At 37.3% G+C, this 22,526-nt stretch overlaps 2 protein-coding genes and 1 long non-coding RNA gene across 6 annotated transcripts in view; 1 reads left to right on the forward strand and 2 right to left on the reverse strand.

The window, feature by feature from the left end:
- LOC137013428 (uncharacterized) overlaps nucleotides 1–22,526 on the forward strand; it is a 40,262-nt gene that overhangs the window by 16,814 nt on the left and 922 nt on the right. The window contains exons 4-5 of one of the 3 annotated variants that reach the window (XR_010893729.1): nucleotides 21,428–21,697; nucleotides 21,835–21,926. This is a non-coding gene — a long non-coding RNA (uncharacterized lncRNA). Of the gene's footprint in view, nucleotides 1–21,427 lie in introns of all 3 variants that reach the window. The other 2 variants (XR_010893727.1, XR_010893728.1) reach the window with 2 other exon arrangements.
- On the reverse strand, nucleotides 916–14,965 carry cnn3a (calponin 3, acidic a). The gene is made up of 7 exons (XM_067377238.1): nucleotides 14,701–14,965; nucleotides 4,726–4,847; nucleotides 4,192–4,258; nucleotides 3,718–3,855; nucleotides 2,808–2,924; nucleotides 2,238–2,384; nucleotides 916–2,145 (listed from the first exon to the last, which is right to left on the reverse strand). Exons 1-7 carry the CDS (start codon nucleotides 14,755–14,757, stop codon nucleotides 1,804–1,806), a joined length of 990 nt encoding a protein of 329 aa, XP_067233339.1. The 5' UTR covers nucleotides 14,758–14,965; the 3' UTR covers nucleotides 916–1,803.
- Nucleotides 18,063–22,526, reverse strand: part of alg14 (ALG14 UDP-N-acetylglucosaminyltransferase subunit) — a 19,846-nt gene continuing 15,382 nt past the window's right edge. The window contains exons 4-5 of one of the 2 annotated variants that reach the window (XR_010893726.1): nucleotides 19,032–19,639; nucleotides 18,066–18,715 (exon numbers count right to left, since the gene is read on the reverse strand). Coding sequence is in view for 1 of the 2 variants with exons in the window: in XM_067377172.1 (XP_067233273.1) it covers nucleotides 19,409–19,639 (231 nt within the window). In the remaining variant the exon portion in view is untranslated. Of the gene's footprint in view, nucleotides 19,640–22,526 lie in introns of both variants that reach the window. The other variant, XM_067377172.1, reaches the window with a different exon arrangement.

The raw sequence follows: 22,526 nt of genomic DNA on the forward strand, positions 1-22,526 counted from the left end.
TGGCATTAAGTTACATATCTCAGAATGACCCAGAATGCAACATGCAACTCTAACATGTTATTTGCTGCACATATAAATCCTCCTCTGATCTCGATTCAAGCCTGCAGCCTCAACCCAGCTCAAACTAGTCCAATATTTCTGGAATGTTCCATTATGAGCCCCATCACACCGTTTTACCATTCCATCGTGCTTCGGTTGACACTGCGGCCCATGAGAATGGAGAAAGGTCATGGCATGGGAAGCGTAATTCAATTCAGCAGTGCACTACCCGTTCCAAATCCCTCTACGGTCGTCGGCTGAACTCGGTAAAGTCGTCAAGTGCAGCATTTCATTAACCTAAATGAAGGTTTAGAATGCAAAGAGGCAGGGCATTTTTTTTATTATTATTTCCAAAGACACAAACAAATGAGTAATTCATTTAAAACCAAAAATCTGTAAGAATACAAGCAAAAAAATGCAGTAGTTCTACGAATTGCTGCACAGACACTGACTTGCTCTACTTTAGATTCTGGTTTTCACCGCTTTGTGTGGTTATATAACTGTTTCCAGAAACTCTGGGCTATCGACACAAGGAGCAGCTTCCAAACGCCTCTGAGGCTAGCCTCAAAAACACAAGATTTATGGCTCCACTGTGATATTTGGGCAGAGTCAGCGTACATCTGAGGCTCTGTGCCACTTTAATTCACCCTAATAAAAGATACAAGAGCAAAGAACCAAATAACAAAATCGGGGCCGTTTCAGAAACCACACCTCAGCTTTACAAAGCAACAGCAAAGAGCTCTGACCACTAGGGAAAAATGTGTTATTTAATCCTGATGAAACTGAAATCAATTAGGATTTATAGATTATCAAGCAGCCATTTTTAAATTTAAATGCAATTATGGTCAAAACAATAGAAATACATGGAGAACCAAGTATTGAAGACATTCAATACTTTATTTATAACATAAAATGTATTCATAAAAGAAACATATAACAGAAGGTTTATAATGAAAAGCAGGGCAATAAATACAATGGGGAAGATTTTTTTCCAATATTATGGCACAAAAAACTAAGCAATATAAGAATGTTTTTGGTCGTCCAGTCAGCTAATCTTTAAAACGCCAACATTTGTAAAATTTCCAGGCATTTGGAATTCTAAAAGGAATGACTTAGGAAGGAATGTCTTCGGAAGGCTTTCAGTCCATAGCAGTCTGTAATGCGTTGGTGCACAGCGGGATTTCAATGGTGGATTAGCTTTAAAAATAGCGATACTGATTTTCTCTGTGATGCAAGGCCAAAAAAAACCTCAATAGACAAGGCGTGGGACATAAAACAAAGAATCGTACTGCAAAACTAGAATATTCTCTTTACAGGTCTCCATACTTCATAAAAAACACTTAAAAAAATTATAAAAGATCAGTTTCACCGTTGTTAATGTGCGGTCACACTAGCGATATTTCAATGAAATTTTGCAGGCAAAAAAACAGCGTAGCAATGTATAAAACACTCACTTTTAAACCAAGCAGCTTGAACATGAGTGAAATCTGAACGTTTTTGCCCTCACGCAAAACTCCCAATTGTGTGGATTACTATTGCAATGGCTGGATTTTGCTCGCAAAATTTCACCTGAGCTACGGTAAATGTGACAAACACCTCTAGGATGGCAGATCTTAGATATCTCACCACGCACGGTCATTTTACCCAAACATATGCGCTGGGAGGGGAAGGGTAACTGTGAGAAGCAAAAGGCATTGCAAAAAACTTGCTCTGTTGATATACATTGTGTTAATACTGCTTTGACTAACAGCGCAGCACAGTTCTCTAGTAGTCGATGCCCTGGTCGTTGTAGTGCCCTCTGTACTCATCGTGGTATTCGCCCTGGTACTCCTCCTCCTGATATTCAGCCTGATAGTCACTATCGCTGATTTCTGAGCCATTCGTGCCTGTGCCTTGGCTGCCATTGGCGTGGATCATTGGCTCTGTGGGGGTGGCGCAATACTTGGGGTCGTAAACCTGCCGTCCCAGCCCGTACACGCTCATGCCCTTCTGAGAGGCCACTTTATTGGTTCCCATTTGCAATGAGATAGTGGAGTTGTCCACTGGTTGCAGAGCTACCTTCTGGTCATAGATGTCCCTCCTGGTGCCTGGGGCAGACATACCAGCCTAAAGGGAGACAGACACAAGAAAAACATGTCATTTTTGAGTTTGACATGACTTGACAGAACTTGACAGACAAAGTATGTCTTTGGGTGTACCTGGCTGGCTCCTTTATTGGTGCCCATTTGCAGGCTGATGGTGGTCTGGTCGTAGGGTTTCTCTGTCTGTGTCTTGGGGTCGTAAAGGTGTCTCCTGGTCCCGTAGGCGGTCATACCAGCCTGGCTTGCGCATTTGTTGGTTCCCATCTGAAACAAAAGTTAGAAACACTTCAAAAAGTGCTTCAATAATCACCTATAGATGATCCTAGATGGTCAACCTTACTCCCCAACCAACCTTAATCTTTATGAACTACTCCCAGCAGCACATCGGCACTGATACTAGTTGTTTAGCTTTTTGGTTCTAAATTTGGGTTTGTAATGAAAGGGTTTTAGGTTCAAACCCTACAATGGGCAATTCTTTATCGATCACTATTGTGGACTTGAGTAGCCTAACCTGAGGTTATTTCAGTCGCTTTGGATAAAAGCAGTAGCTAAATGAGTAATTTGTAATGCGTCTTCCCTTCTTGCCCCGTCACAAATCAAATGAGGTAACACTGTGGTCAGGCTTCCTCTAAAAACAATGATATTCATGTAGAAATTTAAAGGTGTTCCAGTAAAAGTGTCTATAACCTGAAGTCCGATGACACACTGGCCAGCCTTCATCTTCTCATCATCAAAATGTCTCTGCTGCTTGTCTGCGTATTTCACACCAATGTCGACATTTGTTTCCATGCCTTTGGTCTTTGCCTGTTGAAAAAGAAATAAACGTTTCATATTTGCAAAATTTAAGATGTCAAAAAAATTTTTTTTTTTTTTTTGTGATTGCACATTAAACCCAATGCCATCATTTTACTCAAGGAAAGCCTTTCTTTATTTATAATATTTCTTTAAATCACTTTTTACTTTTTATTAATAAGGGCTTTACTGAATACCGATCAAAAGACTCAAGTCCAGCAGGCAGTGTTGGGGGTATCGCATACAAGTAAAGCAAGTTACTTAATCAGATTACTTTTCTCAAGTAACTAGTAAAGTAATGTATTACTTTTAAATTTACAACAAAATATCAGAATAATTTTTTAAAATAAGTAACGCAAGTTACTTTGTTTTCCCATGTATTGACTGACAGCTCTCTTGTCCCCATGTTGAGAGAAATCGAGAGTAAGTGCAGAGGTGTTGTGTTCACTGTGTAAACATGATGGTTATTGTAGTTCAAGACTAAATGAGAGCATACGTTACTCATCTCACTCGCACAAAAATGGACTCGGTGTTCCTCAAAATGTACAAAAACAGTGAAACACAATTCACTTCACTTTTGGTTTGAAAGGACCTTTACATTTGCCAAAAATAGAACTTATTTTGTTGTTACAAAACAAACAAGCCCAGCCCAGATGAGAAAAAGTAACGCAAAAGTAATGTAAAGCATTACTTTCCATAAAAAGTAACTATGTAATTAGTTACTTTTTTAGGGAGTAACACAATATTGTAACGCATTACTTTTAAAAAGTAACTTTCCCCAAAACTGAAGGACTAGTAGACGTACCATACTGGCTAAAGCAAGAAGTGTGGTCTGGACTTGTGTCATGTTCCCGTTTTCGAAGAGGTCGTTGGCTTCAAAGATGTCACTGGGCTTCAGCCCGTAGGCTAGGATGGCTTTGATGAAATTTCCAAGGTTCTCTAGCTGAGGGAACAATGGTAACAGTAAGGGTATGTTTCTCAGAAAAATCATTGGTTACCTCATTTTCAGATAAAAGTGTTAAAGATGAATCGAAGATGCATGAATGGGACCATTTATTCTTACAGATTCTTCAGAGCTTTTATACTAAAGGGTCTATCTGCAGTTGTTAGGAGCTTCTGTTTTGTGCGTCATGTTTTCTCAGCTGCCTGTCCTGGTATTTGCCAAAAATTTGATTTGAACACTGTACTGTAAGTCACTTTGGAAGAAAAACGCTTCTCACTTTTCAAAGGGGCTGATCTGGATGAAAACAAAGACCTCAAGAGTCTCTGAGATTGTTACCTTATGCCAGTTTAACTGTGTATGGTTTATTTTCCTTATCGATCCAGGCTGAAGTTTGTTTATCAGTCTGAAAAGAATAAAAACAATCATTTCAATTAATTTTGTTTTCCATAAGCATCACATATATATAAGCTTCTTGTATGGGCACATTAGAGGTCAAGCGTGTAATTTCAGTGCTACTAGCATCACCAAATGGAATTGAGAAAATAATGATTGGTCAATTAAATAGATAGTCCCGCCCCAAATTCATGTCATTGGTTGAGCCACTGTCATTACATCTGGCCAGGACGCTCAAACAAGAAATGTTTTGATAGTCTCCTAGCCTGAAAGAGCTGGTGTTTAGTAGGTTTAGCTGGTCAGACAAGTGGTCTCCCATTCTGACCAGCTGAAAAGTGCCCAAAACCACTCTAAAAACAGACCAACTGGGAGAAAATCCAAGACCAGCAAACTAGCTTAGGCTGGTTTAAACTGTTTTTTTTTTCAGCAGGGAAACCTTGCCCACATGGCCAAGTATGTTTATGTTTACCAACTCACTCGCACAGTATGACGCCATCCTTGAGGCCTTTCTGAAAGCTGTCTCCGATCGGCATGCCGGTCACCTCCTCGATCCAGAAACGAAGCTCCTCTTCCTTCTGTAGGTCATATTTCTGTGCGATCTGTGAGAAGAAATAAGCCAAACAGTGAGTCGGCCAATACACATCAGTCAATTATGAGTCAAACCGGCTCTGCGGGATCAGAGTAACCTGTCCTCGATAATCTTCCTTTAGATTCTATGGTTATGTGTCACATGCTTATCTCACCTACTGTAATGTCAATACACTTTGCTGATCCTCGCACACAACATGTTTGACTTCAAAACACATGACAGAACCAAAACAGCAGTTTGAAACATTAAAAATGCCTCTTTGTCTGTTAAAAGCTACATTAGAGCAAACGAAAAATCATCAAATGCAGCTTATTTAAATCAGATTGCTAATAAAAAACTCTTTTCTGGCTTCATTTGGATTTTTCCTTTATGAATAGAACTGTTTTAAAGCATGTTATTCAACGCCGTCATGCGATTCCGTCAGCAACAGAGCATAAAATCCCCACAAAGAGTCGCCGCATGAATCTATTCTGGCCGTTTCGCTCTTTCTCAGGACTTTTCTGACTGTAAATAGCACCGTTGACCTGCTGACATTGAATAATGTGCTCAGAATGGACAACTACAGTATGACTAACAACAGAACAAACTAGATCCTTAAAAAAATGCCCGAATGAAACGTTAGTTGTTTGTCTGTGAAAAAGCATGCTACGGCATTTGCTAAGGTATTCGGAGGGGTTTTGCTTTGGGGTTGCTAGGTAATTGCTTACTGGTCAAAAGAGCCCATTCTTGTTTCAATTATATTCTGGTCATAAATATGGCCTCAGTTGCGCGTTCAATGGATGTTTAGTTTGTTTACTGTCCAGTAGGCGACAAAGTAAGTCTTCTACTTAACAAGCTGCATGATTTGAGGCATGAAAGTTTAATAGTAGGGTTTAGTAAGTGGTTATTCAAATAGTTAATAGTAAAAGCTAAGCATGCCTTTGCAAGCACTTCTAATTAATATAGACCCTCAAAGTATGTTTTTCTTCTTCATGAGTGCTAAACGCTACTTCAGCTTCAAGTATAAACCTTCAAAAACAGTTTACACAGTTTTTTATTATGCAAATACAGAAAAGGACATTTAAATACAGCAAGTTTAAACCCATTAAATGCAGCTATTAATAAAAGTTCCAGGAAGTGGAGGCTCCACTTCAAGTTCAGTGTTCAGGGTCAGACTGTACAAAGACAAAGCTAAATGTGGCTATTAAGACAAAGGGACAAAGAGACATACAAGGAAAACGGGTGGAGAAGATATTCTCAGTGGTAGGCACTGGACAGAGGCTCCTGGAGATGTCTCACTATCCAGCCAAAACATGATAAGAGCTTTCCTCATGTCCTTCGAGAAGCTGTCTGCTATCTCAAGCCTTATTTCCAGCACAAACACAGCCTTAACTCTTCAGAATTTTCACGGAGACACTTCCTTAGTTCTCTTAGTGTTCAGCTTTTGTTTTAGGTTCTATGCTAATCGCATATGTGCACTAACAGCAATCTTTTTTGGTCATCATGGTAATATTAAAGGGTTAGTTCACCCAAAAATGCCTTTAATTACTCACTCACCCTCATGCCGTTCCAAACACATAAGACTTTCGTTCATCTGTCCCTCCATTGACAGTCTACGCAACTACCACTTTGATGCTTCCAAATGTTCATAAAGAGATGGTAAAACTAATCCACATGAATTGAGTGGTTTAGTTCAAATTTTCTGAAGGGACTTGATCGCTTTATATGATGAACCAACTGAATTTAGGCTTTTATTCACATGTAAACATTCATCAATGCACACATCATTTATGTAAACAGAAGCTCAAGCAAGTTTGCTTGACGCATACGAGAACCTATGAGGTTCATTCAAGTGTGTTACGCAGCACAATTGAGCTTCTGCAAGAACCAATGAGGTTCATTCTTATTTTTTTCAGGATTTTTTGATTAATAGAACAGCATTTCTTAGTAAAATATTTTTTTGTAACATTGTAAATATCTTTACTGTTACTTTTGATCAATTTAATGCATCCTTGCTGAATAAAAGTATTTATTTCCTAAAAAAATCTTACGGAACCCAATTATTTTTCAAGTAAACAACACTAATATGAACTTCACTCTACTAACAAGTCATTTTTTAGGGTCAAATCAGGTAGAAAAAGCCCCTTAGGGAAACAATTTAACAGTTAAAGTGGCACTATGGTAATAATACCTTGATTATTGAACAAGTTCCATGAACATACTATGGTATTATACTATTTAAACACAATGGTATTTGAATATAATAATAATGTAGAATCACAACATTTATGAAAGAGGTCTCAACAATGTCTCAATATGTGCTCAGAATCACCAAAGTGATTTCAATATGATACAATAATGTTTCAGCTCTAAACTCTTACTGTATGCCAACAACTGTCTCATTTGTGCCTATTTTTATTTCTCCTGAGGGATTTAAGATATAGCTTGGGGCCCATAAACTTCCATAGAAGGTCTCTGAGCAAGCTGAAGATCAATCAGAAATCCTCCCACACTAAAGCCCAGCAGTCAGAATGTGAGACCACTAGGAAAAAATGGTGTGTGGGGTGTTGTGGCAGTTCCCTTGTGTAATTTGAGGTCAGCCGAGATGACTTTTCTCCTATAATGACAGACAAAAAGCTAAACCGTACACAGTCTCTCATCTTTGAAGGACTGCAGAACTTTTGGTATGCTTCAAATAGTTCAAAAGAGCACTGGATGATTTCAGATGTAGTGAGAGACAAAGAATGTTATATCTCTGATATAATAAGCCATTGACTGGGGTGATTTATACTAGACATGAATCGGAAAATCAAAACTGGCAAAAGGAGGGGAAAGAACAGAAGAGCTCCACAGAGAGACTGAGGAAAGATTGGAGAACCATGTGCCTGTCTTGTCCTTCCTTCCAGTCCACTGGGAAACCAGCCAGTGGTAGAAAAAAAAAAGAGAGAAAATGTGGAAAAGTGACCCTTGATGGAGATGTTGGAGGCATTTGAGGAAGAAGAACATTCTGGAAGGTTGTGGGCTGATCCCGCTGGAGTCTGACCTCTAACTCCCCTCCCCCACTTATAATTCTGAGAGCTTACTGATGACAGCACAAAAAACGTGCAAACATCTGACTAAAAAAAGGTCAGGGAGAGAAAGGGCTCTCAACGTGACACGATCAATTCGACAAACAGTCCCTCAGAGATCGATAAAACAGTGATGACAATGGAGGAGGGGAGGGGTGACCTTTTCACCTTGGGTTTTTAACAAACACAGAAATATATAGTTTAGAAACAAGAGAAACACATCTACAATCCTCGAACAAAATCCTCTTTGTTTCAAAACTAACTCAGCTTCAAAAGTCAGTTTACAGAATGATTAAGAGCATTACCTTGCAAAAATAAACTTGTTAAACAAAAGAACGCACTCACTTACCCTTCTTCTCTGAATAATTGTGAGTATTGTGCTGAAATCATGCATGCCTACTTAATAGCATGTGAGCAACTAGTTCAGCCAGTGTTAGGCAATATTTAACCATGAGCTCTGGAAATACCCAGCGGAACAGACAACATGGAAAGATTTGCTCTACTATACCTGTGAATTCAACTGGGTTTTCGGATACGAAAAAGAACTGTTTAAATCACAAGTGACAGACAACATTTATCCTGAAAAATAGTAGTAACTAGATTTTTACATTTTGTGTAATAGTCTCATTCAGCAATGCTAGGGGAGGCATAGCTAGATGATAGCTGAGTGGTTGCCAGGTTTGCGTGACAAAACCATCCCAATTGCTTTTCAAAACCCGCCCAATCACTGGGTTCGCTTCAAGCTGCAGACTAAAATCCACGGCAACAGTGTAAAAGTAGCCCAATTCTGTGGAAAAAATGCTGACTTGGCAACATTGATGGTTGCTTTTGTGTTGCTAGGTGATTCCTAGGGTGTTCTGATTGGTTGCTAGGCCTTTGCTAGAAGACTGCTAGAGTGTTTTGATTGGTTGTTAGGGCGTTGCTAGACGGTTGCTAGGGTGTTCTGAGTGGTTGCTAAGTGGTTACTTACTGGCTTCAATTAAAAGAGCCTACCCTTACGAGATCTTTATATTTTTAATGAATAAAATATGTGTAATATTCTGAACCGCAAATTCTTGGGAATTGCTAGGTGATTACTAGGGTGTTCTGATTGGTTGCTAGGATATTGCTAGGTGGTTCATTGCTAGGTGATTGCTAAGGTGTTTTGAGTGGTTGCTAGGTAATTGCTAGGGCGTTCTTCTGATTGGTTTCTGGGGCATTGCTATACAGTTGCTAGGTGATTGCTAGAGTGTTTTGATTGGTTGCTTGCATTTTGCTAGATGGTTGTCTGGGTCTTCTCAGTGGTTGCTAGGTGGCTAAGTTAAAAGAGCCCATCCTAACTAGATTTTATGAAGAAAATGGTTGCTATTACATTTCAAGAAGGTTGCTGCAGCATTACTAGTTGGTTGCTAGGGTGTTTTCAGTAATTTCTAGTAGAGCTGCATGATTCTGAATAAATTGAGAATCAATTTTTTTTAAATAGATCACGATTCTCCCATGACTTCTAACAGACAACTAAACACAGCAGTCTATTTAAAAATATAAAATTAATTTGAATATTTTTAAAAATCTATTTTAATGAAACATCCAATGACTCGCTCATAAAGACTTCACTTGTTTCATTACTGTCTGAATCAGCATTTTTGAATGACAAATACATTTTTAACAGTCACTGGTCACCACCTACTGATGTATTGATGTAATTGATACAATCTTTATTTGAAACGTCACATTTCAAAGGGTATTTACTCTATTTTGATCACTACTGTAGACATCAGTGTTTATATCTGAACTATAAACATTTTCTAGCTGTGATAATCTAAATTACTGCAAGACAGAAATAATGATACTGCGATGTTAAAAAAGACTTTGTGAAGCTGTTTTATATCTTTACATGACAACTGCTCTCTCTGGCTCAGCAGCAGCGCCAACGCAGATTTAAATGATCGCTGTAATCTTACTTTTCAAAGGTTTAATAGACAGACAAATCGTTGTAACTTAAGGAATAAGATTGCATGGGTGTTTGAATCGAGATTGCGTTTTTTTGCGTCGTGCAGCTCTAATTTCTGAGTGGTTGCTGATGTCTAATTAAATAGTAATAGCACACCTCTTCTCAATAAACCGCATGATTTGGTATCATTCATGTGCGCCATGGGATGAGTTAAACACCAAGCGGTAATAATAATGAGGCTTAACTTACAGTAATCATCACCAAATATGAGACAATAACAAAATGACACACCACAAAGCTGTTAAATGCTTCAGAGTGGGGGAAAAAGTTTTGGCTAAAAGGCTTTCAAACCTTGAATAAGTGTTCTTTTAAAATCTTTAAAAAGCCTTGACTATGTTTACACTGTTATAAGATCCTGCTGAACAATAGACGGCAAACAATAGCCTCAGGAAAACACACTTTCCTGTTCTTCCTAAAATGGCAACACAGGGTTAAATCACTGTGGCCACACTTTGCAAAGCCTCATCCAATCCTAGAAAATATTGCTGATCAGCACTTTGCGGGGAATGTAATGGCCCCTCACTGGGCCCGCTGCCCATCAGCAGTCACAGTATGGCGGTAAAAGTGTTTTTACTCTGCGGAGATGGAATGTGGCTTTAAAGAGCGACGGATCAAAGCCGTCAAGTTAACCAGGTCTGGGTTTACCTAAAAACCGCTGTGATCGCCCTATTCTGACCTTCGGCCTCTCCCAGGACAACGAGGATTGAGCTGTGCCCCAATTCTGGCATATTTTCAAAGGCTTGCATGTCTGTCTTGCAGTTAAGATAACTGCAGAATGAGATGAGCGTGAGAGCCAAGAATAATATAAATTTATTACAGCCTGAAAAGGTTTTCCCAGGCCTGAGAGAATCAAGGTATCAGTTGAACCACATCCAAACATTTCAGGGGGAATTCCTGCATATTTAATACCCTGACAATGGAAAAGCCTTGAAAGCAATGTACAAGACAATGTATTAAACTAACTACTAAACAGAGCTACCAAAATCAAAAATATTTCTATTAGAGCTGCACAATTAATCATTGAAAGATTGTGATCTCGAATTCAAACACCCGCGCGATCTAATTCCTCATTGACAGCGATTCTTCTGTGTCTATTAAACTTTTGACAAAAACCAGAACATTCAAATGTGTACGCGCTGCCGATGGGCCAGTGAGAGCAGTTATCATGTATAGGTATGAAACAGCTTCACAAACAGTCTTTTAGCATCACTGTATGGTTATTCCTGAAGTACTGGGATAAAAGTTTATAGTTCAGATATAAACACTGATGTCTATGGTAGCGCAAATAAATAAATAGAGCAAATCACCTTTTGAAAGTAACTTACCGCTTCAAATAATGATTGTATCAATTACATTGCTACACCAGTAGGTGGCGACAAAGTGATGGTTAAAAAAAATGTATGTGGTTATTGAGCATTCATTGAAGAGATTCGTTCAAAGATGCTGATTCATCCAGTTATGAAACAAGCATTTATGAGTGAGCCAGTGAATCATGCTCAGAATCGTGGGAAAAGTGTGATCTCCATTTAGAAACAAAAAAAAAAAAAAAAAGTTATTCTCAATTTATCCAGAATCGTGCAGCTCCATCTTGGAAGCAACGTACAAGACAATATATTAAACTATAGTAGTCAACATTTTAAGTGTATCAAAAAAGTTAATCAAATTTGTCCTAAGAATTAAGTTGTCCTAAGAAGAAGGTTTTAGGACAACTTTGATGAAAGGCTTTGATCCACTTCAAATGTTGACTACTGTACTAAACAGAGCAGAGACTACTGTACTAAACAAAAACATTTCTAAAGAACATTGCCAATGGCTTCCAATGGCTCTCATTCAGGAATGGTTGTTCTTCTATCTACTGTCTAAGGAAAACAACATGGTAAAACAACTGATGTGATTAATATAATATAACACGAATGGTCATGATAAAAATAGGTCGTTAATTGACATCTCTTCCATGTGTAAAAATAAACCAGCCTGAACAATATCTTCACTGTGCTGAATTTAAACAGAGGATGATGCTTTGGCAACAAGCCCGTAACGAACGACCCCTTGTGTCTGCTGTTACATAACCCGAGAGAGTCATTAATTTGATTGGTAAAACATCCTTTCTATTATGTCATTTGTGGCTTCTATTTTAAAGGAATAATTCTATTTGAAAAGGTGGCGTGATTTGTTGACATTTACAGGCTGATGTACTGGGAAACTAACATTTCTAAATCTCACGGTGAGCTTCGACTTCCCACATTTCCAAAGTCCAGCCTGCAGGAAAACAAAGGCAGAAAACAGCTCTCAGCTTTCAGCAGAGCCAGAGTGCTGATGAAACTCAAGGAACAAGACAAACAAGTCCTCGGAAAGCACATGACCTATAAAAGGTTTGAAATAAACAAGGTTAAGGACATTCCCATAGTTCCAGGTTAATACTGATTGAAAGGTTGGTATTTATCATATGAATAGCAACAACAAAAAAAAAAAGTTTGCTTATAAAATGTGAACTTATTGAGTAATTTGAACTTATTATTCATTTAAAGAATCCTGGAAAATGTATCATAGGTTCCAGAAAGAAATATTAAGCAGTAACAACATTTTTTAACATCTATAATAATAAGAAATGTTGCTTGAGCATCAGCATATAGAAGGATCATGTGACACTAAAGACTAGAGTAATGATGATGAAAATTCAGCTTTTAAATTGTAATAATATTACATAATATTACTGTTTTTACTGTATTTTGATCAACTTGATGAGCATAAGAGGCTTCTTTAAAAAAAAAAAACTCAAGTTTACTAACCTTAAACTTTTTTGTATATGTGCTCAATAAGTGAAATGCAAAATATAAGGATTTTCAAAATGCTGAATATACATTAACTCGCTGATAAATGCCTGAACAGTCAGCATTACAAGTCAGTTTTACTAGTATTACACAAGAACAAGTACTCTCCAAGATCAACAACTCTTTAATGCAATAAACATCATAAGTGAACTTCAAAAAAAGGACCCGTAAGCATGCAAAAAGGACACTTTTCCTGTAGCCTTTCACTGTCCAAACAAGTAAAAAGGAAAATAAGTCATGGATTAAGAGGGGAAATGGTGTAATGGAACTACTTTCCACTAGAAACAGACACATGCTTTTCATTTTATACATAAAAGAACCAAAAATTTGAATTCTGTCATCACTTACTTGTCTTTCCAAACCTATATGACTTTTTTTCAGCTCCGTCACACAAAAAGTGAATTTTTGAGCAACATCCTGTCCATGCTTTTCAGTGACCATTGAAATTGCATGAGGACCGGAGCTCAAAAATGGCAAGAAAGCAACATGAAAGTATCGTCATACATGTTCTGAAGCCATGATTGACACCTTCATGAACGTTCATGAGAGAAGTAGCCATTTGTGAATGAATCGTTCTTTAGAGATGGATCTTTTCAATGAATCAGTTCATCCAGTTTAACAAAACCATTTTGATGAAACTGATTTGATTCTTGAACTCAACAATTCTGGATGCAGCAGTTTACTGCTCACTGAAGAGAAGATTATCAGAGAATAGCAACTTAAATATTTGTTGGTTTGTCACACAAAGCTAGAAGACCAGGAATCTAGCACACAAGTTATAAAGACTACTTTTAGTGTTTTTGCATTCTTTCTAAAACTTGAAACCTCCAGATTCATTGCAATTCTCTCTTTGTGTTGATGAAAAGTCATAAGGGTTTGAAACAATTAAAGGGTGAGTAAATAATGACAGAATTTTGACTTCTGGGTGAAATATTTCTTGTAAAGCATCTGGCTGTAAAAAGCAACATTGAATAATTGAGCTAAATAGGGCATTCTCACAATGTACACTTTGACAGATCAAAGCCATAAGCTGAATGAACCGGATTATACACATCACAGCTGTTCCAGCACTGTCGTCACATTTTAGGAATGCCTAAAATTCCAAGATGAAATCCTTACTTCCGAAGGGGTTGGATGAAAGAGACCTACCAGGATTGTTCACTTCAGAGGTGAAATATTAAATTCTCAACCAAAGAATAGTTTAATTTACCTGTTGAGACTCAAACTAAGATTACTTGAGTCTAAAATAGCACTGATGATGTCATGCTTAGGAAATCTGAATGGGAGTGTCATTCTTTACACTGAATCACTGGCTTTATTGCATACAACATCCTGTCTGATCAATATGAGGGATGATATACCAATGATTTCCCAAAATGACCCTCCTGCTACTTTTGATGAGGACGTTTTCACTCAACAACATCTAGTTTCTCAATTATCTTTTTATATGAGAGCCATATTAAAAATCTAAAACATCCGAAACTGGCTCTGTGATCAACTTGAGGAGAATATCTCTCTTTTCTGTTGTTCATATGATGTATTTAACATGTTTTTTATATCAGAAACTTTTTTTATTGGGGGATGCTAACTTAGTAGATGGAAATTTTCCATTTTATCCACTTAATTCAATACTAAACAATACATCATCTAAAAGATCATTTAAATAAAATAGTATTAGTATTATTATTTAATCATTGTTATTATTAATGATCCAATCACCACTTAAAGACTCAATGTAACGTTCATGGCCATGTTTAAGTCTTACATAACGAATAAAATATGGAAAACAAACAAAAAAAAAGATACATTTAAACTAAACCATATTAAAAACAAACTAACAATAGTAGTATCATGCACAATAAACATTTTTTAAAAGTAGCCTACAGTAATATTCCCAAATACTGATCCTATAATACACACCACATCCACATACATACCAAAAACGTACACATGCATAAATGAATATTAAAAACAAAGAAATAAAGTTCAGTTTACCTTGTTTTTAACCTCCGCAGATAACCCGTATGCTGGTCCCTTGTTAAACTGAGTCATGATTCACTTTTTGAGTTTTATCCTAAAGTCAATGAACTGACCAACAGAGAGCGAGTGAAGTAAAGTCCTAAAGCTGAGGTAAAATCACAGTACAGATGATTCGGCGCTTCGTGTGCATGAATAATCCGCTCGCACAGTGAGTTTACACAGCAGACACTCTCTCGCGCAAAAACTTCTAGCTTCTATCGCGGATTGGGGTGGAGTGCGATGACTTGACGAACCTCTACAGCCAATCAGAAGCCTAGGCTCTGCATAGTAAAGCGTCTATTGTTTCTCTGGCTCTTGGTGCCAGTGGCGAAAGTAATAGATCACCTGGCAAAACTATTAACCGAGTTTCTGTTTACTGGAACACTGTGGCTTATCTCTACAAGTGTATGGTGTAATAATCCTTTCTTTCGATGCTTTGTTGGCTAGTTTGATAGCAGCAGTAACAAGATAAGCATTTCACTGGGAACTTTTTTAACTAAGTCAAATTACAACATTACTTAAGGCTTAACAGAAGTGCTTTCTAGAAAAATAAAAAAGCAAATAAGACACCAGACTTTTACTGCTGTAACAAAAATTACAGTACAATATTTTGGCAAAAACTGGTTACTGTGGTTGGTGTAAAGCATTGCTTTATATTTAATTCAAATGGTTTTCTTTTCACCTATAATGAGTTTTTGGCATATTATAAGATTCCTGTAACATGCAAAAGTTTTTGGAGCAATAACCTCTGAAGTCTGCATGCTGTTCAGATCTCAGAAAAGAATTAACATTCAACAATAATTAACTCTTATGTATATTTGTTTTTCTCTTAATTCAAAAAAACAGATCTATAAGAGAGTTATTTCAAAGAAATATGAAATATTATAGTATTTATACAAAAAAACTTTATACTTTTAATGGCAATATACTTTTTCTTACAAAAAAACCCTTGCTTTATATCTTTTAAGAGAGAATTTAAACATTATATTGACTCTACACTATATTCTTTGAAACAAAAAGCAGTTAAAACTTTAAAAATGTAAACAATAATTCTAGGTTTTAATTAAGCCCCCTCTAGTGTACCTTTGTTTCTTACATATGATGTTATATATTGTACTTTGATGTCTCAGTAACAGTTTCTAATTAAAAAAACAAAAAGCATTGCTATATATTGTTATTATTCTTGAATGCCTGAAGGGAAGGAACACATTTTGATACCAAAAAAAAAGAAAAAAAGCCAGCAACCAACAGAAATCAAACAGGCTCTGATCACATTTCTGCATTATCATTTTCTGAATCATCAAGTGGCTTTAAATAACCAACTGATGCTTTGAGCATGATGTGGGCAGGGCTCTGAGGTCAAGGTTTGTTTTTGTCTGAAATGCTGAAGTGAAAACAACATGAGAAAAAAAAAAACTATCATGGAGGTGGTTTGTCTGAGGAGATCAGTATCTTTCGCTGTCACTTAACCTGCATAAACAAGAAAACTTGCAGATATTTTCTCTAAGGTTGCATTCTATTTGTGAATAGTTCTAACTTAAAGGTGCCCTAGAACCAGTTTTTAAAAGATGTAATATAATTCTAAGGTGTCCCGTGAAAGTTTCAGCTCAAAATCCCCCATAGATATCTTTTAATAAATTTTTTTAACTGCCTATTTTGGGGCATCATTAACTCTGCACCAATTCAGCGCGCGCGCCCCCTTTAAATCGTATGCTTTTTTATTCTAGGGCACCTTTAAACACAATAGCTGCGTTTTTGGAACTTTGCCATTTGTTTTACCTGACAACTTGATTTTATTAGACACTGAAGGCCTTTTGCCAGTTGAAATCAACTGCAACAGAGCGAAATTGAATGGAAATTCTGCATGGTCAACTAGGAAAGATATTGATAAGAGTATCTAATGTAAATACCAACCAGTCAATGAGAGATAAAGAGAAGCTTTGGAAAACAGTCAGGTCTTTCGTGATAAGAGTCTGTAATTTATGACTAAGTTAGTAAGCATGTTTTTGTATCCAGGTGATAATAAGAAACACAGAACGCATCGTATATAAGTCTGTTTAATGTTTTGTAGATACGATTAGGATTCCAAACTCAATCTAGATTCATTCTAGATCTAGGTCTTTTCTGTTTCTCTTAAATGGATACTCCACCGTTTTTTTATATTAAACTATGTTATTCCCTTAACTAAGACGAGTTGATACATACCTCTCTCGTCTCAGTGCGTGCACTAAATCGCTCTGTCTTGCGGCGAGACTTTGTTAGCACTTAGCTTAGCCCAGTTCATTCAATAGGGCCCAAGCAGAGAAGCTACCAAACACCTCCACGTTTTCCCTATTTAAATACAGTTACTCGAGTAGTGTAACTCGACCCAGGATGGTGACACAAAACAAAACGTTGCGCTTTTCTAAGCGTGTAAAATGGATAACTATATTGTATGGCGGAATACCATAGCAAGTGCTCGGGAGCACTTTGACTTGGCGCAGTAATATCTTCACTCGTGAAAAGTCCTCTCACCGGCCCTCGCTTTTTACACGCTTAAAGCGCAACGTTTTGTTTTGTGTCACCGTCCTAGGTCGAGTTACACTACTCGAGTAACTGTATTTAAATAGGGAAAACGTGGAGGTGTTTGGTAGCTTCTCTGCTTGGCCCCTATTGAATGAACTGGGCTAAGCTAAGTGCTAACAAAGTTTCGCCGCAAGACAGAGCGATTTAGTGCACGCACTGAGACGAGAGAGGTATGTATCAACTCGTCTTAGTTAAGGGAATAACAGTTTAATATGAAAAAACGGTGGAGTATCCCTTTAAACAATCACTTTTGCTGTTGATATTTGGTCTTTACCTCCTCCTACTCCAAAACTTGACAACTTTATCAGTTACCTAAAAATCTTATGTTTTGGCATTACAAAGATCTGAATAGAGCACAACAGTGTTTTCAGCAGCCTTGGTTCTGATTCGTTTTCTCCATTGGGAGTTAAAAATATTCAATAAAGAGTTCTAAGCTACGTAAATAATCAGCGTCATTAAAGGATTATTTCACTTTAAAATGAAAATGACCCCGAGATGCGTTTGTGTAAGAAAAATATCCATATTTATCAAGTTATAAAGTAAAATATCTAGCTTTCGCCAGACCGCCTGCCATATTCAACTTATGAAGAAAGTGTAAAACTCTTGCAGTTAAAAAAACGCTTACGCTACATTCTACGCCTTCCGTATTTAACTTACAGAAAACGCATAACTGATGCTGGTTCCGCTTTTTTCGTAAGTTGAATTGGAAAGGTGGTTTGGCGGAAGTTAGATATTTTACTTTATAACTTAAATGTGTATTTTTTTTTTTTTTTTACAAACAAATGCATCCCTTCGCTTCAGAAGGCCTTTATGCCATGTGGAGTACACGTTTATGATTGATGGATGCACGTTCTTGAGCTTCATACTCGTTGGTCCCATTAACTGCCATTATAAAGCTTGGATGCATCAGAATATTTATTAATATAACTCAGATTGTGTTCATAAGAAAGAAGAAAGTCATATATACCTAGGATGGTTTGAGAATGAGTAAAGCTTGGGTTAATTTTCAATTTAAAGTGAACCAATCCTTTAAAAACTTTGATTTGAAACGAAAAGTTTATAAGGTACAAGAATGTGTACTTAAATTCTGTTTTGCAGGAAATAATCATTTAGTCACTGATTTGAAGGGTGTGAAACAGCAAAACATACTGTTGAATTCGCATAGGCTTCTAAACAGGCATACATAATCTCTTATTTTTGAAGATTATGGTAATTCTGCATAGAAATGTTTGTTATTATTAAAAGAAAATAATTTTTAGACCAAATGAATGTGATTTTCCATTCAAGCTTATAGTAACCAAATTATACATGACATACCTGGCAGACATGTCTGATGGGATCATCCATTTACAGATGTTCAGAAACATCACAGTCGAGGAACTTTATGCTCAGAAGTAAATGACTAAGTTACCTGCATGAACTTGTCCTAGCAGACAAAAGAAACCATCAAGGTATAAGAGAGAGCCGTCTCATCTCTAGAAACAAGAATAGCAGGAAATTACAGAGCCATAAAATAAGAGCTGCAGCTGAGAATTGCAGCTTTTCCATCTCCTCTCACTGTTTAGTCTTTAAGTCACACCATTTCCTCTAAAACCAACCACACACCAGCACAGGAAGAGATCAATGAATAGTGAATAGTGCAGCGAGCTGGACAATATTTCACAAAAACACTGAGGAAGAATGTATAGACATACACAAATAAGAATGAAGTCTTGGCAATATAACCTTTGCAAGAGACAAACCTGTGATCGAAAGCCAAATATTGTCTTTTTCATGCACTGTTGGAAAAAGCTGAAACTATGTATGGAATTAGAAGCTCCTGCACGTGGTTTCATTTTGTTGACTTTTCAAGGGCGTATAAGGTAGAGCAGGTGTGAAAGGACATCTCATCGGACCATCATGACCATTTGGCTCAAGAAAACAAACAAAAAAAACAGAAAGCGCTGAGGTAGTTGTCACAGTTGTGTATTATTCAGCACGTCAGTAACTGCATTGGAATAATTCGCACCAGTTTCACTGTGAAGGACAGTATCAAAACACATGTAATTTTCAGATGAATTCACAGGTGATATATCAGGCATGAAAAAGACTACAGAATGGTTTTCTGTATACATTCTCCTCACACCAATCTCCCTAAGTAGACAGCCTTTGGGTATTTGTCTTTCAGTGATGCCCACTGCACAAAGAAGTAGTCAGAAAGGTAGTAGAGGATCTTCCCAGAGAGAGACAGAGTCTCCACGCGACAGATGCTCTCCACATAGACGATCAAGACCCTTTTTAGGCCCAGTACGCCCAGGAGCAGCCCAGCGGCACACAGTGGGACGCACGTCCCTGGACCGTTACACAGCACCTGAAACAAACACATATGCACTTTAAAAACACAAAAAAAGATTTAATAAATTAACTGTAGTTAAGGCAACATCAACTAACAATGAACAACAGCATTTTTTACAGCATTTGTTAATCATTATGTTAATTTATAAATATATACTATTGCTCACTGTTAATTCATGTTTGTTCATAATACATTAGTCAATGTTGATTCAAACCATTTAAAATGTATTATTAGTTGATAATACAGTAACATTTAATAATGTCATAAAAAATCAATCAAGATGGGACAGTAAAGACATTTACATTGTTACAAAAAAATTTTTTAAATACATTTCCATTCAAAGAAACAAAAATATTAAGCAGCACAACTGTTTTTAACATTGATAACGATAAGAATGATAATACATATTGATAAGCATATCATGTTTCTTGAGCACCAAGAATGATATAAACTTAAATGGCTTTAAGTATCCATAAAAATCAAGATTTTAAGAGTAAAAAAAATAAATAAAATTAGATTTTAAGAGTAAAAAATACATTTATAAATTTAAAATAAATAATTAGTAATATTATAACAATCTCATAAATTTTAACGTTTAATTTTTATTACTTTAACAGAAAAGCGGTGCAATAGTGTTTTGTTTTGTTTTGTTTGTTTTTTTTTATTACTGATGTTGTTTTGGGAGTTTGATTGACAGGCAGTGTTTGATTATACTGATTGGACTTGATTAGGAAAGCCACACACCTGTCTATATAAGACCTTACAGCTCACAGTGCATGTCAGAGCAAATGAGAATCATGAGGTCAAAGGAACTGCCTGAAGAGCCCAGAGACAGAATTGTGGCAAGGCACACAAGGTTACAAAAAAACTTCTGCTGCACTTAATGTTTCTAAGAGCACAGTGGCCTCCATAATCCTTAAATGGAAGACATTTGGGATGACCAGAACCCTTCCTAGAGCTGGCCGTCTGGCCAAACTGAGCTATCAGGGGAGAAGAGCCTTGGTGAGAGAGGTAAAGAAGAACCCAAAGATCACTGTGGCTAAGCTCCAGAGATGCAGTCGAGAGATGGGAGAAAGTTGTAGAAAGTCAACCATCACTGCAGCCCTCCACCAGTCAGGGTTTTATGGCAGAGTGGCCTGACAGAAGCCTCTCAGTGCAAAACACATGAAAGCCGGCATGGAGTTTGCAAAAAAAAAAAAAAAAAACACCTGAAAGACTCCAAGATGGTGAGAAATAAGATTTTTTTTTTTTTTTTGGAGTATTACTGATGTTGTTTTGGGAGTTTGATTGACAGGCAATCTAACCAATCATAACCCTGAATCCGCCATTTTGTCTGACAAAGCAGTCAGGGGAGTTAGTAGATTAACGTCGGTGGACTTGAACTTGAAAAATGGTGTTTACTGACGTCTTTCTGCAGTTGAAACAGCATTCCTTCTGATGTTCATTCATGTTTATTTGATGCAATACATTAAGTTAGAAGAGAACTACAGCGATCTTTCACGACACATTAAAGAATTGGAATAGTGTTTTTTGACTTATTTTATTTTAGAACTAATTAAATTAAAATTATTAAGGGAAGATAATGGTATTTTTATTATAGATCCATGTTATGCAAACTTGCAACAAGTTATCTTTACATAAATGGTTAAGTTGACTCTTTGAGATGACCATATCAGGTGAACTTGTTGACACACACTTTTGCACCATTAATTTATTTGGGGGATTTAAAATTTTCTGTATAGCTGCTTTTGGATTGTGAAAAGCAGCATAAAAATTACAAATGAACTGATTTGACTTATATAGGCAGGACACAAAAACAGAACGACGCCTGCAGAAAGTACCGACTCCTCTGAGTTGGAGAAATATGAGCTTTCTTCTTCAAAACTGGAGACAGAGAGCGGCACAGGAAGGCGGTCAGACTTCGGTGGAGACGAGCCATGGGGTCTGGAGAAATCATCTTACACCGACTGCTCAGACACATTAACACTGGAAAAATCCAGCCTCTGTCTGCTCTGAGCCGAAACTGATACGACGCAGGAACTGAGGACAACGACCGAAGTGAGAACATCAGAGGTGAGGGATGTTTCCACTCACATACGCTTCAGTTCTTCCCCCTCAACTCATTTCTGTCTGCTTCAAGGTCCACTAGTGCTCAGATTTAGTTTATTGCCTGTTTCCAAACAGTCTCAAACACTCCATTTCCCATCCAGGACCTGGAGACAGATGAGCGATGAGGATGGGCATGGACGGACCACCAGGTGGGCGATCTGTCTCGGCCCATGTTTACATTTCACACACACCTGTGAGTTCACCTCGGGGAATGAGATCACTCTCACCCAACAGAGAGATGCTGACTTCAGCTCTGAAGGGCTGCTGGATTGTGTACAGAGATTGGCGAGTGTTTGCTATGGGAAAAGGCCAAGCTGTCAGACCGCTATTTGAGTCTGTCATCAGACTGGTGCAAATTTAAATGGCCATTATGTGAAACTTCAACAATAAATCAAGCATCAGAAAAACTGTCTTTGGGCTGTTGAGTATGTTGGGTGCTGAATGTGCATTAAAAAAAACAGCTTGTTGTTCAAGTCTCTCTTTATGTAATAAGGAGAAGAAAGCCTAAGAGTGAAAGCTTGATATGAGGCACTCTCTTTTCAGCCTCTTCTGCATTTTCCCAAAAGAAACACTTGGAATTACCAATCTTGAACTAAAACACTTAAGCTAAATATCACTGTTCCCCAAAGCTTGACTTCAATTAAAACAAACATAGAAATAGCTGCATCAGTAGTACAATCTAAATAAAAATTGACAATTTGAATCAATAGTTGTGTGTGCTACATATCATTATGTTCATCATACTACAGTATGATGCCGTTAGCAAAACAACATGCTAAAATCAAACTATTTT

This window comes from Chanodichthys erythropterus, chromosome 23, assembly GCF_024489055.1.
Source record: "Chanodichthys erythropterus isolate Z2021 chromosome 23, ASM2448905v1, whole genome shotgun sequence".
Classification (NCBI taxonomy): Eukaryota; Metazoa; Chordata; class Actinopteri; order Cypriniformes; family Xenocyprididae; genus Chanodichthys; species Chanodichthys erythropterus.